Genomic DNA, 16,198 nt, shown 5'->3' with positions numbered 1-16,198 from the left:
CCCGCGCCTCGATCTCTCTCTCTCTCTCTCTCTCGGTGGTACCGCCCGCCCTGAGGGCCCTCCCGCTCGCCGCCGATTCTCGCTCAGAACTGAGCGCTCCGCCACGAGAGCAGGCGCCTCGGCGGCACTGTTTATCACAGACGGGGAGAGGGGCGGGGGAGTTGGAAATGAGCCCGCGCGTGCGCACCCGGTGCACCTTGGGAGCCGTAGTCCCCCAAGCGAGGCGACGGCGGGCGGGGGAAAGCGTCTCGAAGCTGGACGCGGTTTCCCGTCAGGCCAAGCGCGAGACTTTCTTTCGAGGAAGGAGGGAGACCATGCGGACTACAAATCCCAGAGTTCCAACTTCTCGCTTACGCTCTGTCTCCCTCCTCCTCCTCTCCCCCCGCCCCACCGTGCCGGCGTTACATAAGCAACCAACCAATCAGCTTCATCCAAAACAAGTGCGCCGTGCTAGGCGGCGCTGCGCTCCCACTCCTTTGGCTGGTGTGTCCAGCGGCTGCTACTCCCCCCCTTTGCCCGCCACGGCGAAGCTCTGCCGGGGCTGTTCTGTCTAATCGCCCCCCTCCCTCGCGTGGATGATGCAGCCAGATTAAAGGCGTCTTCAATGATTAATTAGATGACAGCTAGCCAACTGATTTATTAATCGATTAAACCTACACAAATTCTCTCGCTTGTGTGTGTGTACTTATTACTATTCTACACAAAGTCTCTGCGTGTGGTTTTTCTCTCTCCATATGAGATAGACATTTAGAAATTAAAAAATACATTTGCAGTTTTTCACATGTGAATAAAACTGCTTCTGTGGGGGGGGGGCGAGGGCGGGGAGGCAAGCTTCGCTCAAGTTGAGAAGATGCTGCAAGATTCAGCTTGTCTCTGAAGAGGATGAGATTCCTGGGTTGGAGGAACTCAGGACAGATGCTGCCTGCGGTGCAAGGTGAGCAAAGGTCAGATCTTCAGCCATGAAACTTGCTGAAGAGGGGAAGGGGCACCTGAAGTGTACATTTTAAACCAGCATCATACCAGTTTAATAATAATGTTATTATTTATATCCCACCCATCTGACTAGGTTCCCTGAGCCACTGTGAGTGGCTTCCAGCAAAATACAAAAACACAATAAAACATCAAAAACTTCTGTATGCAGGGCTGCTTTCATATGTCTTCAAGAAGACATATGGTTATCTCCTTGACAACTAATGGGAGGGAATTCTGCAGGGCAGGCACCACTACCAAGAATGCCCTCTGCTGGTTCCCTGTAACGTCACTTCTCCCAGTGAGGGACCTGCCAGAAGGCTCTCGGAGCTGAACCTCAGTGCCTGGACTTTAAGGGTAGTTTCCTTAAGAGTGATTAAAGTTGTTAGGAGGCCCCTTTTCCCCCTCACTGTGATACAATTCCTAGAGTGTTCTAGGATTCAGAATGTCCTAAAGACTGCTGATTCACCTGCTGAAAATACCTTTCTTGTGTTGGCACACATCACCTTTCCCTCGGAGGGTACAAGGAGAAAGGCCTCTGATGATGAAAGTAGGGTCCAGGTGGGTTCATGTGGGGAGCTGCCCCAGAAATTACTCAAAGGGGACTTGAGCACAAGGGAGCATTCTCCCTGTTTGTGATTCCCAGCAACAGGTAATCAGAAGTATACTGCACAACACCCCTTCGATAGCTAAGCTGTGTCCATTTTGTGTTTGCACAGATCTTTGTGGCTCACGACCCCAATATCTCCTGGAATGTCTCTCCCAAAATGAAAGTCTCTGGCCACTTAGATCTTCATCTAAGCCCTTCTCCAGGTCCCTCCTTCAAGGGAGGCTCAGAAGATGGTGACAAAGGAGAAGGCCTTTCCACTGGCAACTTCTCATCTGTGGAGCCACATCTTCTGGCGGCAAATTTCGTACTTTTAACATTAAAGCTCTTTCACCTCCACTCCCCAGTTGTTATGTGTCACTTGCAAATTATATAGAACACCACAGAAAGCCAAAACTATAGAAAGTTTGAAATCTAGTGTGCACACTAGCCAGTGTAATTATTTCATTCTAATTGTGAGCATCCATCTGCCTCGGGAGACAATGGAGGAGTGTGCTTTTGGGGCTGAAGTCAAATTCCTGGAAGGTTGCAGCACCTGCTGTGGTTGTAGAGACTGGCATTGGAGAGACATGTTTTGTTGCAGCTGGGGCAGATGAAGGGATCCAATTGTGTTACTGCAGATGCATCATGGTGTTTCTCCTCTCTGTGCTTCTCCCAGAGGTCATTCATTCTTTGGTCACTGCTATGGTTACATAGCCTGTCTCCAAGCACTGTGGTCATCTGCAAGCGATTCCCACATAGCAGAGTTGATGTTGCCAGCCTTCATGTCTTGTTTGCAGACATCTTTGTAACACAGAATTGGTCTACCAATGGGCCTGGTGCCTGAAGCCAGGTCACCGCAGAGCACCCCTTTGGGGATCCTGAAATCTTACAATTTTGGGATGGTGTGTGGGGTCATGACCTTCTAATGCAAATGATATTCTCATACAAATACAGGAAAACCCATTATGCATCCCTTATGAAAATAGCCCAACCTTGTTTACTGGGTACTGTCTACACATCTCTCCAGGGTATCTGGCTGGGGGACATTCCCAACCCTACCTGGAGATTTTGGGCATTGACTCTGGGGCCTTCTGCATGTGAAACAAGCTCTTCACCACTTAGCTAATAACATAAGAAACTGCCGCATACAGAGTCAGCCCACAAGCCCATCTGGCTCAACATTGTCTATATACTGACTAGTGCAAACTTTCCAGTGTTACAGTCAGGGGACATAAGCTACCTTCCCTGAAGATGTGGAGGACTGAACCTGGGACCTTCTGCACAAAGCACATGCTATACCAAGCTACAGCTACTGAATGCTTCTTGCACTGTGATATGCTGTTTGTATTGAAAAATATTTGGATAACGATGTATCACAAATAATTTTTGTTGTTTAGTCGTTTAGTTGTGTCTGACCCCATGAACCAGAGCACGCCAGGCCTCCCGCAGTTTGCTGGTAGCTTTGAAAACACTGTCCCACCATCTCGTCCTCTGTCGTCCCCTTCTCCTTGTGCCCTCCATCTTTCCCAACATCAGGGTCTTTTCCAGGGAGTCTTCTCTTCTCATGAGGTGGCCAAAGTATTGGAGCCTCAGCTTCAGGATCTGTCCTTCCAGTGAGCACTCAGGGCTGATTTCCTTCAGAATGGATAGGTTTGATCTTCTTGCAGTCTATGGGACTCTCAAGAATCTCCTCCAGCACCATAATTCAAAAGCATCAATTCTTTGGCGATCAGCCTTCTTTATGGTCCAGCTCTCACTTCCATACATCACTACTGGGAAAACCATAGCTATAACTATACGGACCTTTGTTGGCAAGGTGATGTCTCTGCTTTTTAAGATGTTGTCCAGGTTTGTCATCGCTTTTCTCCCAAGAAGCAGGTGTCTTTTAATTTTGTGATTTCTGTCACCATCTGCAATAAATACTGTAAATCAAATGAAGAGCGGTGATAAAAACATAAGAAAGACCTGCTGCCGCTGAAACCTGTTTTGTTTTATTCATATATGTGCTGCTGACACATTTGCAGTCGCGCAGCGTTTTGTAACGTTTGTTTGTGTTATGGATTTCGGACAGCGGGGCACTTTGAGTTCATCCTTAGCGGGTTTGGGGGCGTTAATGCAAGTTAAAATGCATAATAATAATAACAGCGATCGAACCGGGGGCTAACAACAAAACGCTCCCCACCGGTTCCACCAGCAGCGCCAGCGCCGCATGCGCGGGATGCAGCGCCCAGGAGCTTCCCCGCGCCATGGATGATTCTGCCAGTTATGCAAGGCACTTCACGGCGCAGAGCTCGGAGTAGGACACCTAGCGGCGGCCCCGCACCATAAACTGACCACTGCTGCGCCATACAGGTTCCAGGGCTCGGTGGCGCGCAGCCACGCGCCGAAGATAACTCATAAACTCCGCCGCTTAACCAATGTGCCCGTTATTGCTTATGCGCGTTGCGGGGCTGGCGCGGCTTGTCAGAGGGAGGAGGCGGGCCCCGGAACATGAATCCCCACCGGAGTTATGCAGGGCGGGCACGGCGCGGCGCCTCCCCACGCAGGTTCCGGGGCGGCGCCATGGTATTGCGGCGCCGCGGCTGAGGAGAAGCTGGCGGCAGCGGCGGCAGGGTGCGTTCCGCTGAGGCGGCTCTGACCACCAGAATCTCCCCTCCTTCCCTCTCCGCTATGTCCGAGGCGGCCGTGGCCGACACGCGGCGCCTCAACTCGAAGCCGCAGGACCTGACGGACGCCTACGGGCCGCCCAGCAACTTCCTGGAGATCGACATCTTCAACCCGCAGACCGTGGGCGTCGGGCGGGCCAGATACACCAGCTACGAGCTCCGCATGAGGGTGCGTAAGGGAGGGGGCGGGTGAGGGAGGAGGGGCCGGGGCCGCGGGGGGGTCTTCTAGTGGGCGGGGTGTCAATGGGAGGGAACGGAATAGGGCGCCCTCGTGCCACGCCCAATACCTGCCTTATTTGAGGGGGCGGATTCCGACCCTCATTTTAATTCATTTTTAAAAATCGTTTATATTTATTTCTAATTACCCTGTTCCTGTAAGCAGGATAGGCAGGAATGTTATAGTTACATGGAGGCCATGGGGTAGGTGCAGTATAAAGGGGTGGTGTGGCATAGTGGTTAGATCGTTCTGTGGATAAAGAGGTGGCCCTGGGTTGGGAGAGGCTGCCCACTCTGCTACAAAGCACACATGGGCTTGAGGATAGATCTGCTTGCTCAAGCTGATCCCGCCTCACAGAATGTTGCAAGTAGTGAATGGGCTTGTAAGTCGGCGTGAATCTGCTAAGCCAGGGGTCTGCAACCTAAGGCCCATGGGCCGGTAGCAGCCCACAAGTCTTGTCTAACTGGCACATGGCGACCCCTGGCACCCCCCGCTCTTACCGGCGCACTGTGGGGATCAACTTCCGGGTTGATGGCACCTGTGCGCATGTGCACAGGCGCTCCTCCGACCCAGATGTGTGCCGAAAATTGTGTGTGCACATGCGTGCAGGATGAAGAAGTGCCTGTGCACGTGCACACACACTATTTCTGGCGCACTTCTGGATCAGAGGAGCGTTGGAAACATAGCGTGTGCGCACGGGCGCTCCTCTGACCCGGAAGAGCGCGCATGCACACATGCTCTGGCCCATCCTTTGATAAGGTTGCTGATCTCTCAGCTAAGCCTTTAGCACAGGCTTGGTTTCTTTTTTGATTTGGGGTAGTATCTGGTGCATCCTTGGTGCACACCTGCCTGATGTCACCATGGATCCCGATTGTGGCTGTGTGGGGCAGCCTTGGAGAAGAATCAACTTAAGCAGAGACTGAGTAGTGTGGGGAGTTAATGTTTCCCCCACCTTTCGCCTCCCTATGCCTTTATTTTATGTGCATTCCTAGATATGTGCTGAGATGCCACACTGAGTTCAGGGAAACTTGCTCCCTGGTAATCATGTAAAGCAGGGGCTCAAAAGGCAAGCCATTGACCTCCTGCCTTTGTAAATTTTGATACCTTTATGGTAGTTTTTAATATGTGAATGGTGCTACGTAACCCCTGGGTGGATCACACAGACCACCAGTTGGGAACCACTGATGTAATGGATTGCAACTATAACATTACATATGCAGAGAAAAGAAACACAAGGGTGCATCTGTAAGAGTGAAACCACATGCCCTCATCTGCCCCAGCTGCAACAAAACATGTCTCTCCCTTATCATTCTCTGCAGCCACAGCAGGCGCTGTAACTCTCCCTGTGATTTACCCCCGATGATGCACTCTTCTATTGTCTCTCGAGACAGAGGCCAACAACAATACAGTAGCCTACATCATGGTGTGGAACCTATGGACCCCCATATGTTGCTGCACTCCAACTTCTATCAATCCCAGCCAGCATGGCCATGGTCAGGGATAATGGGGTACAATAAACACCTGGGAGGGTCACAGGTTCTTCATCCCTTTACAGTGAGATTAGCAAAGCATTTGTTGCTGCCCTTAGGATCTTACAATCTAAAATACTAATTGGATTGGAATAGTGGGAACCAGTCAACTCAGCATAACAAAAGTAATTTTAGTTACTGGTATGGAACAGATGGCAATTCTCCAGAATGGGTATTTGTGACCTACATGTCCTTCTCAAGCAATTAGTTGCATTTTAAGTTCCTTCCCTAGAAAGGAGCTCTTGAAACACCCTCTTGACTAGTGGAAAGGATTTTTGAGTCTGCAAGGGGCAGGATTTTGCTGTATTGTAGAATAGCTAGAAGGGGTGAGTATCTAGAAGTGGTTGTCCTGGGCCTTGCCATTAAAGCAATTGTGCCACTGCACTATAATTGTGCCTGCTACCTAGCTGAAGCAGTTGCTTCTGAAGAGTAAAGGTAAAGGGACCCCTGACCATTAGGTCTAGTCACGGACGACTCTGGGGTTGCGGCGCTCATCTTGCTTTATTGGCCGAGGGAGCCGGTGTACAGCTTCCGGGTTATGTGGCCAGCATGACTAAGCCGCTTCTGGCGAACCAGAGCAGTGCACGGAAATGCCGTTTACCTTCCCGCCGGAACAGTACCTATTTATCTACTTGCACTTTGTGCTTTTGAACTGCTACTGAAGAGTATATTACTGCAATGTGCTCTACGTGGCGCTGCCCTTTAGGCTGAACTGAAAGCTGTAGCTTGTGCAGAATGCAGTGGCTTGACGCTCGGTGGGCCGAAATATTGCCATTTTATTATGCTGTTGCTGAAATAATTGCAGTTAGACTGCCAGTTGGGCTAGGTTCGTGATGCTAGTTATGGTATAGAAAGTTCTACAGTTTGGGATCAAGATTACTAAAAGATTGTATCATCCCAACATACATACCCAACCAATCACTGTCCCATGTGAGAAAGCATCCTGCAGATACAGTTCTATCAGGAGGTCTATTCCACACAATGTTGGAATTGGGTCTAAGCTGTGGTAGTACCTACCCTTTTAAAACTCCCTCTAGTTGCATGTTGGACTGGTGTTTTCTCTGTTGCTTTTCACCTGCTGGAAGTATTCCTCTTGCAGCAAGCCTTCTAAGTAGCTTGGGGTTAGAGCTCAACGTCGAGCCTACCAAGTGGCGATGGCGACGGCGAAGAGGACCTTCTTCACCGCCTCTATTGCATCTACAGAAAACAGCAACAGGAGACTATTTCAGGTGCTTAGCAATCTATTGGAACCACCTTCGTCACCGGGGCCCGGTAGGGACCCCAAGATCTCTTGCAATACTTTTGCAAAGTTTTTGCAGATAAAGTCACTCAGATTCGGAAGGAGGTAGACTTCACTGTGGGAGCAGGGCCAGGGTGGAAGAGTGCTGGAGTCCTGTCTAGTCATGTTATATGGGATCAATTCCAATCTGTTACCTCCGAGGATGTGGACAGGCTGCTTGGATGAGTGAAACCGACCACCTGTCTCCTTGATCTTTGCCCATCCTGGCTAATAAAAGCAAGCCGGGAAGGGCTGGGCGATGGGCTCTGCAGGGTGGTGAATGCTTCCCTCTGCAAGGGAGCCTTCCCTGGCCCCCTGAAAGAGGCAGTCATTAAACTGCTTCTTTAAAAAACACCTTTAGACCCAGCCAACATGGTCAACTATCACCCAGTCTCAAATCTTCCATTCTTGGGCAAGGTGGTTGAGCGGGTGGTTGCTGAACAACTCCAAGCATGCCTGGAAGATGAAGACCATTTGAATCCCTTCCAATCGGGATTCAAGCCTCACCATGGGACTGAAACTGTCTTGGTCGTGCTGATCAATGATCTCTGGCGGGCTAGGAACAAAAGTGAGAGCTGTTTCCTAGTTCTGCTGGATCTCTTAGCGGCCTTTGATACCATCGACCATGACATCCTTCTGGACCGTCAGGAGGGGCTGGGAGCTGGGGGCACTGTTATACAGTGGTTCCACTCCTTTCTCCTGGGCCATATCCAGAAAGTGGTGTTGGGGGATGAGTGTTCAGACCCCTGGGCTCTCACTTGTGCCTCAGGGTTCCGTCCTCTCCTCCATGATTTTTAATATCTATATGAAGCCGCTGGGAAGGATTATCAGGGGGTTTGGGCTGGGTGTTCATCAGTATGCAGATGATACCCAGCTCTACCTCTCTTTTAAATCAGAACCAGTGAAGGCGGTGAAGGTCCTGTGTGAGTGCCTGGAGGCAGTTGGAGGATGAATGGCAGCTAACAGATTGAGGTTGAATCCTGTCAAGACAGAAATACTGTTTTGGGGGGATAGGGGGCAGGCAGGTGTGGAGGACTCCCTGTTCCTGAATGGGGTAACTGTGCCCCTGAAGGACCAGGTGCGCAGCCTGGGAGTCATTCTGGACTCACAGCTGTCCATGGAGGCGCAGGTCAATTCTGTGTCGGTCTACCAGCTCCATCTGCTACACAGACTGAGACCCTACCTGCCCACAGACTATTTCGCCAGAGTGGTGCATGCTCTAGTTATCTCCCGCTTGGACTGCTGCAATGCGCTCTATGTGGGGCTACCTTTGAAGGTGACTCGGAAACTGCAATTAATCCAGAATGCGGGAGCCAAACTGATGACTGGGAGTGGCCGCCGGGACCATATAACACCAGTACTAAGAGACCTGCATTGGTTGCCGGTACGTTTCCGAGCATAATTCAAAGTGTTGGTGCTAAACGGCCTCGGTCCTGTATACCTGAAGGAGCGTCTCCACCCTGATCATTCAGCCCGGACACTGAGATCCAGCGCTGAGGGCCTTCTGGTGGTTCCCTCACTAGCAAAGTAAGGTTACAGGGAACCAGGCAGAGGGCCTTCTCAGTAGTGACGCCTGCCCTGTGGAACGCCCTCCCATCAAGGAAATAAGCAACTATCCTACTTTTAAAATATACCTGTTAATGCTGTATTGTGTTTCTAATATTCGATTGGGAGCCGCCCAAAGTGGCTGGGGAAACCCAGCCAGATGGGCTGGGTATAAATAAATTATTATAAATTATTATTATAATGACTATCTCAGTTGATACCTGTACAGTGGTACCTCTGGTTACATACGCTTCAGGTTACACACTCCGCTAACCCAGAAATAGTGCTTCAGGTTAAGAACTTTGCTTCAGGATAAGAACAGAAATCGTGTTCCGGTGGCGCGGCAGCAGCAGGAGGCCCCATTAGCTAAAGTGGTGCTTCAGGTTAAGTACAGACCTCCAGAACGAATTAAGTACTTAACCCGAGGTACCACTGTATTTGATTTGAATTGATTTTATGTATCTGCAGTTGTTACATTAAACTGTTAGTTAAAACAATTGCACATTGTTTTGTGTTTTGCATAAGTTTTTGTTATATTGCAAATTGCTTTGGTATGCCTAATGGGGAATGATTCATAAATCAATAATAATAAAGCAGTTGTCAATTAGAACTTTCTCTTGCCTCCTTTCAGACAAATCTTCCGATCTTCAAACTGAAAGAGTCCTGTGTGAGGCGACGGTATAGTGACTTTGAATGGCTGAAAAATGAGCTAGAGCGTGACAGTAAGGTGGGTACAGGAAATGAACATCCACTCTGTATGCATGATAAATAGATCAATAGATAACTTTCTTCTTCATTCCTGTGGCAGAGAGCTCTCCTACTCTTCCCTGTTGGATCTAGTGGTGACCCTAACAGATCAAGCAGCAGAAGGAGAGTGGTTCTGCTCCCCTCTTAAGTCATGCTCTCAATGTTTCTAGATTGTAGTGCCTCCACTGCCTGGCAAAGCCTTGAAGCGCCAGCTTCCTTTCCGAGGAGATGAGGGCATCTTTGAGGAGTCCTTCATAGAAGAAAGAAGACAGGGCTTAGAACAGTTCATAAACAAGTAAGAGTGACACCTGGGTCTTCAATACTTGGGGAAGTGAAAGACTCTGGGAGAGGAGGATGTGTCATGGCACAGTGTAGTGACTAGATTGCATATCGTGGTTGCCAGTAACTCTAGGCATCATCTTAAGCTTAGCATTGGTCTTCTCTTCATGTGGAATCCTAAGAACTGTAGTTCTCTAAAGAGTGCTTTTATGATACACTGCAGCAACCTAATGCTCTTCAGATGTTTTATACTTCAATTACCATCTGTCACAGCCAGCAGGGCTGTAGGATGCTGGGCCTGCTGGGAGTGTGGCTGTGATGGCCAGGGCTGATGCAAGTTTTTGTCCAGAACATCTGGAGGGCACTGGGTTGGCAAAAGCTGCCTTAAGTGGTGAAGAGCCTGCAGTTATGCTGCCTCAAGTCTGCTAGAAATGCTAAAATGAGAAAGCTGGTTTATTGTTAAATTATTATTTTTTAAATTTATAGTCATGACAGAAACAGTTACTAGCCAGAGACTATCAACTTATATCTTCCCATTATCTGACTTTATCCCAACCCCTTGTAATAAGGCTCCACCACTCTCCAGCTGTTTCTTTCAGGGAGGAAGTAGGGAGCCATGCCCACTTCCTAAAGCACATACAGTCGTGATTCAGCAGCTGGGCCATTTCTGCCTGGTAAACTACTAGGATGAGCCCTATCACACAAACTTATCAGACTACAGTTCTGAAAATCTGCTTGTGGGGAAAGAGAGACATGATGGCTATTCTGATACAAAACCGAAATGTTTGTAGCGCAGACAAAACTGAAGGGTCTACAATCCAGTTGTCAAGGAAACTACACTTCATACACAGAATCTGGCAGTTGTCCCTGGATGCTGAACTTTAGAAGCACAACCTTCTATATCCCTGCACAAATTCATAGATGAAAAGCCCTCCTGGGCCGGTTTCCTGGGGAGAATGCATGCTGGGGGTGCTGAGTGCCTCCAAAGACTGGGGAGATGGGATTGGTGGCAAATGAAAATAACAGAGGCCAGCCAAAATAGATGGACAATGCTGCAAGTGTCCTGGGTGCTTGTGAGTGCTGCTGTTGCACAACATGATCTTGCCTTGCCTTGTACAGAATTGGGTAGCTGATTGCTAATCTAACACTTCTTCTTGTTCTTGGCAGAATTGCTGGACACCCGCTGGCACAGAATGAGCGCTGCTTACACATGTTCCTGCAGGAGGAGACTATCGATAGAAATTACATCCCAGGGAAAGTCCGTCAGTAGAGGAGTCTGGCATTCTCCATTTTCTCTCCCCGTGCAAAAATGACATTTATTTTTACACTGCCCCTCTTCCGAACCAGCTTTTTTCTCTTTAAACCTCCTCACTTGTCTAGTGTGCCCACCACGCCATCCCACCCCTTGTTAGGCAGCAGCGTTGGGTTCTGTTGGTCTTTGGTCTCTGCATAAAAAGGTGAGAACCTGGGAAGAGCTTGTGCCTATTGGTGGATAGGTAAAGCTTGCTGAAAATGAACTGGAGACTAGTGTAAGGTATTGCAGCGTACATCAGAGCTGCTTTTCTTCCTTTGTGTAAGAATATGGAGAATTATCCAGCATGTGTAAGTGTGCTCCTTGCCACAGGTTTCCTAGGGAAGTCATGGTACTGAGACTCCTTTTCTTGGCTACTGCAGAGATGTTTCAGGGTTTTTTTGTTAGCATCTGTGCCCACCACCCCAGAATGATTAAAAGTGCGAAGCAAAAAATGCTTTTCCCTTAACTTGCTAGGAGGGTACTGTAGACCAAAAGCAGTTTGGAAGCTCCCTTTATTGAGCAGTAAGGCCTTCTGAGGGACTTCAAGTGACCCCTTCAGTATGCCTTGAGGTTTTAGCTGCTAATCCTACCCCAATAACCTTTGGGCTTTGTAGAGTTAGAGGCAGACTTGCAACCCAAAGAACAAGGCACCCTTTGGGAGCCACAACTTCTGGTAGCAGAATGGCTTCTTGTAAATGCATGGGCAAAGCAAACAGTGGTGTCTCAGAAGCAGGGTTCATGTTGAGGACTGGGCAGGAAAGGTTTGGTGGCTGGCTTTTGATGGTGAAACCTGTAGAGCAGTGTTTTCTCTGAGGATTGCACCTTGGCAAGTTAAAAGATGGAGCAAGTGGAGCCTAAACTAAGGGATGTTTCGCATGCCGCTTCTGTGTTCAGTGGATAGCTTCATCTGGCCTCTTGTCTGTGTCCATTTGGGGTTATGGTGCAAAGTTCCCTACTGTTTGTTTAATATTTAATCTGTTGGGAGGTCATGCAGATGACCATAGTATCTGTACAGCCTCTTTGTTTGACCTGAACAAGAAACTTTGTGATCCCTCCAAAACTCTGACCTGCAAGAGGTGGGGGCAGGAAGAGAGTCGTATCAACCTAAGTAATAAAGTGACTGTAATCACAAAGTTCCCTGTTCTGAAGTTTGCACTATTTGGAGTGAGCAGTACAAGTGTGTCTTGGAGGGGAGAAAGAACTGGTATATACAATTCTGCATGTTTCAGGCAAGAGGTTGTGGATATACACCACCCACCTATGGGGTAACTGGATAGCAGAAAACTCTCTTCTCTGGGCTCCCTAAGCAATAGCTATGCAGAAACTGTCTCTGCACGGACCACTCTCATCTGCTGCTGGAGAGGTGCTAACATTCCTGTTGGAAGCGGCCTGCTGCTGCCTCGTGGATCTGCATTAGCTATGAGTTCTTCAAATTCCTTCCTTCATTTGGTGCACAAGTCTGGAGATCAGAGGCTCTTGCTGCTGTATGTGTGTGTTTTTGTGTGTGTGTCTGTATTTATAGACACACACACATACATATCCATACTGATGTGGGGCTTGTAATTCAGCAAACTATGTCTTCAGTTTACTGTTTTATGTAATGTCCAAGACTTGTTCATATTAAACCACTGTGAAGCCAATATGTCTGTGTCCTCTATCAGTCACCGGCTTTTCTAAGTATTTTTGGGTAAAGCTTTGGAAAGGAGTCATTACTCTCTTACATGTCAAACGTGTCATTTGTGTGATGATTGAGTCTGAGGATTTATTGTTTATTTGCACTTGGGTCTTCTCAGGCAGTAGTCTCTGGTGCCTCTTGGGACTCACAGTCAGCACAAGGCAGAGAGACCAGCAGGAGCAACAGGCAAAGGCAACTGATACTAGTTTGTCCCCGTCCTCCATGCTGAGTTCTACAAGGGCAACATTAAACTGTGGTCTTCTGGGTTGTTGCCTCTGCACCACACTGGCTTTAAATGACATTCTTTTAGAATCATAGAATTGTAGAGTTGGAAGGGATCTTGAGGGTCATCTAGTCCAACCCCTTGCAGTGCAGAAATCTCAACATAGTATTCTGGGCACTGCATTTGGCTAGGTGTTGCTAGGAATTTTAACATTAAACTACAGTGCCTGTAATTCTTTGGGGGAAAGAATTTGCTTTAAAGATATAGTGTGTATGTAACCTGAGAGTAAGATGAAGGGAGCTGACAGCAGCACCCCATGGGCTAGCGACAAGTAAAAAGGCAGGGTGGGTGGTGGACGGGGCACTGTCTGAAATTGGTGGGGCAGTTACCCATTTGCCCAGCTGGGCTAGTCTCTGCTGCAGCCAAGCCTACATCCATGGACACTGCAGCCATTTCCCCCACATTTCTTCCAAGCTTTGCATAGCTTCCTAGCACTTTTCTCTCAGGTCCTTCAGCAGGCATTGCAACACACTTTGGCTTGCATGCACACTGTACCTTTAAAATACATTCAGAGTACACTTCTACCCTCAAAGAATTCTGGGCACTGCAGCTTGTTAAGGGTTGCTGGGAATTAATAATTCCAGCAGCGGTGAAATACCGTACCCACAATTATTTGAGGGAGGGAATGTGTTTAAAATGTGCCTTAAAGGTATACTGTGTGCATGGCCTCTACTTTTTTGCATTCTGCCATTTGTCCAAGGATCTTAAGGAGATGAACATGGTTCCCCCTGGTTGTATCCTCACAACTACCCTGTGAAGCAGGCTAAGCTGTTGGTAAGGTACTGGAGAGCAGCATCCCAGGAGCTGGCAGAGGCTGTGGAGGAGCAGTCAGCTAAGTTTGCAAAAAGGCAGCTGAGACCTGTGCCAGCCTTGCCCTTGCCTTCTAATCACCCCACCTGGAGAGCTGAGGTTTTGGAGGGCACACAGCCACTGTTTCTCTTCAGCAGGGCTCAAGGAAGTTGTAGAATGTCTACCCAACCATGGCTTCCTTGTGAACATGGAAGACTCGCACATGATGCCTTCTTAGAGGCTGCTGTATCTGGGGGCCATGCTAGACATGAGATTAGGCCTAGTCTCCCTGTCACAGGAGCGATTGCAAAAAATAAACAGAGGATCAAGCAGTCCTGAGGTCACATTGTCCAGGTATTCAACATCTGACCCAACTGAAGGGGAGCATAGTCTCATGCATGGACATTGTACCATGGTCTCGTCATCACTCCTGCAGTGGCAGGTTCTTCTGTTCCAGGAAGAGATTACATATTGGTTGCATTGAAGAACAAGGCATTCTCCCATTACCAGGTAATCCCTCCAATGGTGGCTCTCTTCAGCACTCCTACAGGGAGGGCAGATGTGGGATCCATCCAGGGTCCTGATAACTGGGTGCCAGCCTACAGGGCATGGGAACCCACAAGGGGAGCTTCATGCCTTGGGGCTCTGGGCATAGGATGAAAGGATACAGAGTGTGAATCTGCTGGAACTGAGGGCAATCTGACTAGTTCTCTTGGCCTTCCACCATCACCTGGAAGGGATGGGTGTCCTGATACACGCAGGCAATGTTTGTGCAAAAGCTCATATTTTTCATCAGGGCAGATCCCTGACACCACTGCATGAAGGTCCCTTTTCTGCTGGGGATTGAGGGGATCCATCCTCCCTAGGCTAGTTTTGGCTATGGGGTGGGCAAATTGGTTCATATGATTTTTTAAAATTTTGGGGTATTCTCTTTAATTGCATATATTCTTGTTCAGTGTTGAAATACTCCTAATTTCAGTTCAAATTTTTACTTCTTTTATTTTTTACTGAACATTCTTCTTCCTCAAGGGTTGAAGTGCCCTGATCTACTGGCCCAAAGGATGGCTTATGGGAGTGGTTGGGTGCAGGGATGCCAAAAAATGATGCCCCAAATGCCAGAATGAACAGTTCTAGTGCTTTATTAAAAGAAGGTGTAGATGTACAGCAAATCAGCCTGCCAGGATTCCCATCCTTTCCAGATGCAGGACATACAATGCAGCAAGGAGATGGCTTGTCTGTACCCACACAATTATACATATTTTAATCACAAAGCAGCATACATCAATATACCCTAAACCTCCCCTCACACCTGGCTGGTGAGGCCATAGGTAGCAACTGCCCAAAGCTTTTCCCCTCTCTGGGCCTAGAGCCCAGCATCCCAAGGTCCACAGATAAGTGCAGCATCAAAGCAAACTTATTAGCATACATCAAACCAAAGAAACATATATGAGCTTAGTCACACCACAACTACCAATTAGTTTTGGGGTTATTTTGACCGCCAAGATAGCAGCTGCAGACCTTCCAGAGAATATCTTCACCTTTGGCTCAACGCATTAGGTTCTTGCATTTTTCTAATTTTTCTGGTGCTTTGTACCCATGGGATGCAATGCTTTCCCCTGAGATTAGCATTATTATTATTATTATATTTTATTCTGAGCTGGATTGCATTGTTAACTGGGGGTGCATTGCCCTCCCATTGTGAGGTTGTTGGCTGTTGGCAACTGCCTGTCTCAAGAGTCAAGGGAGTGTGCCTCCAGGATTGAAGTCAGACCGCAGCATTTGCAGCACTGAAGTGACCTCCCTGGGGCTCAACTCTAAAGCAGTGTGCATGGAGGTCCTGGGCTACCAGGCGACAAGACCTTCCTCTTGGCCTCACGGATGTGATTCAAAGGAAAGCAGAGCAATACATTTGGCACCGGCTTGGCTGCAGAAGTTGCTGGAAGGAGGTGTATAAGGTGCCACCCAACCATCTTAGGGTCTCCACTCTGGATTTGTGTAGGGTCCTGAAGCTTTTCTAACAAATGAGTATAGCCACAAGACAGTGAGGGCTTAGGATCTGAGTTTTCTTTCTCCTAGATGGGCTCTCTTCCCAGGTTGATGAGCCTCATTTGCCCTCTGCAGCACATGCAGTTACTACCTTCTTAACCGTCAAACCCACAATTGGTCTTGTCTGCTCAATCCACTGGAGCCTGTCTTTGCATGCAAGGGAAGTCCCTGAGGTACTGGATGGTAAGATCTGCCTAATTTGCATATTCCTGCCTATGGAGCAAGTGGGAACAACAACCCATCAAAGGGATCCCCTCCATCCTGTGCAGAAAATGAACCTTCACAGGAGAT

General features: G+C 48.4%; 1 protein-coding gene across 1 annotated transcript; it reads left to right on the top strand.

Annotated features, from left to right (window-relative positions):
• Positions 1 to 4,072: 4,072 nt before the first annotated feature.
• SNX12 (sorting nexin 12) lies at positions 4,073 to 12,754 on the top strand. The gene is made up of 4 exons (XM_083422714.1): positions 4,073 to 4,393; positions 9,426 to 9,521; positions 9,712 to 9,836; positions 10,988 to 12,754. The coding sequence occupies exons 1-4, from the start codon at positions 4,229 to 4,231 to the stop codon at positions 11,088 to 11,090; spliced, it is 489 nt and encodes a 162-aa protein (XP_083278840.1). The 5' UTR covers positions 4,073 to 4,228; the 3' UTR covers positions 11,091 to 12,754.
• The last annotated feature ends 3,444 nt before the right edge of the window (positions 12,755 to 16,198 follow it).

Source organism: Podarcis tiliguerta (assembly GCF_965153285.1).
Source record: "Podarcis tiliguerta genome assembly, chromosome: Z".
NCBI classification, from domain to species: domain Eukaryota; kingdom Metazoa; phylum Chordata; class Lepidosauria; order Squamata; family Lacertidae; genus Podarcis; species Podarcis tiliguerta.
Note: the sequence above shows the minus strand (reverse complement) of the source record. Positions and strands in the feature narration are given on the sequence as shown.

Excerpts from the sequence above, each read along its gene's own strand:
- SNX12 (XM_083422714.1), top strand. The coding sequence starts at position 4,229 with ATGTCCGAGGCGGCCGTGGCCGACACGCGGCGCCTCAACTCGAAGCCG. Across the intron at positions 9,522-9,711 it reads AGCTAGAGCGTGACAGTAAG|ATTGTAGTGCCTCCACTGCC; the intron begins GTGGGTACAGGA and ends CAATGTTTCTAG. Across the intron at positions 9,837-10,987 it reads TTAGAACAGTTCATAAACAA|AATTGCTGGACACCCGCTGG; the intron begins GTAAGAGTGACA and ends TGTTCTTGGCAG.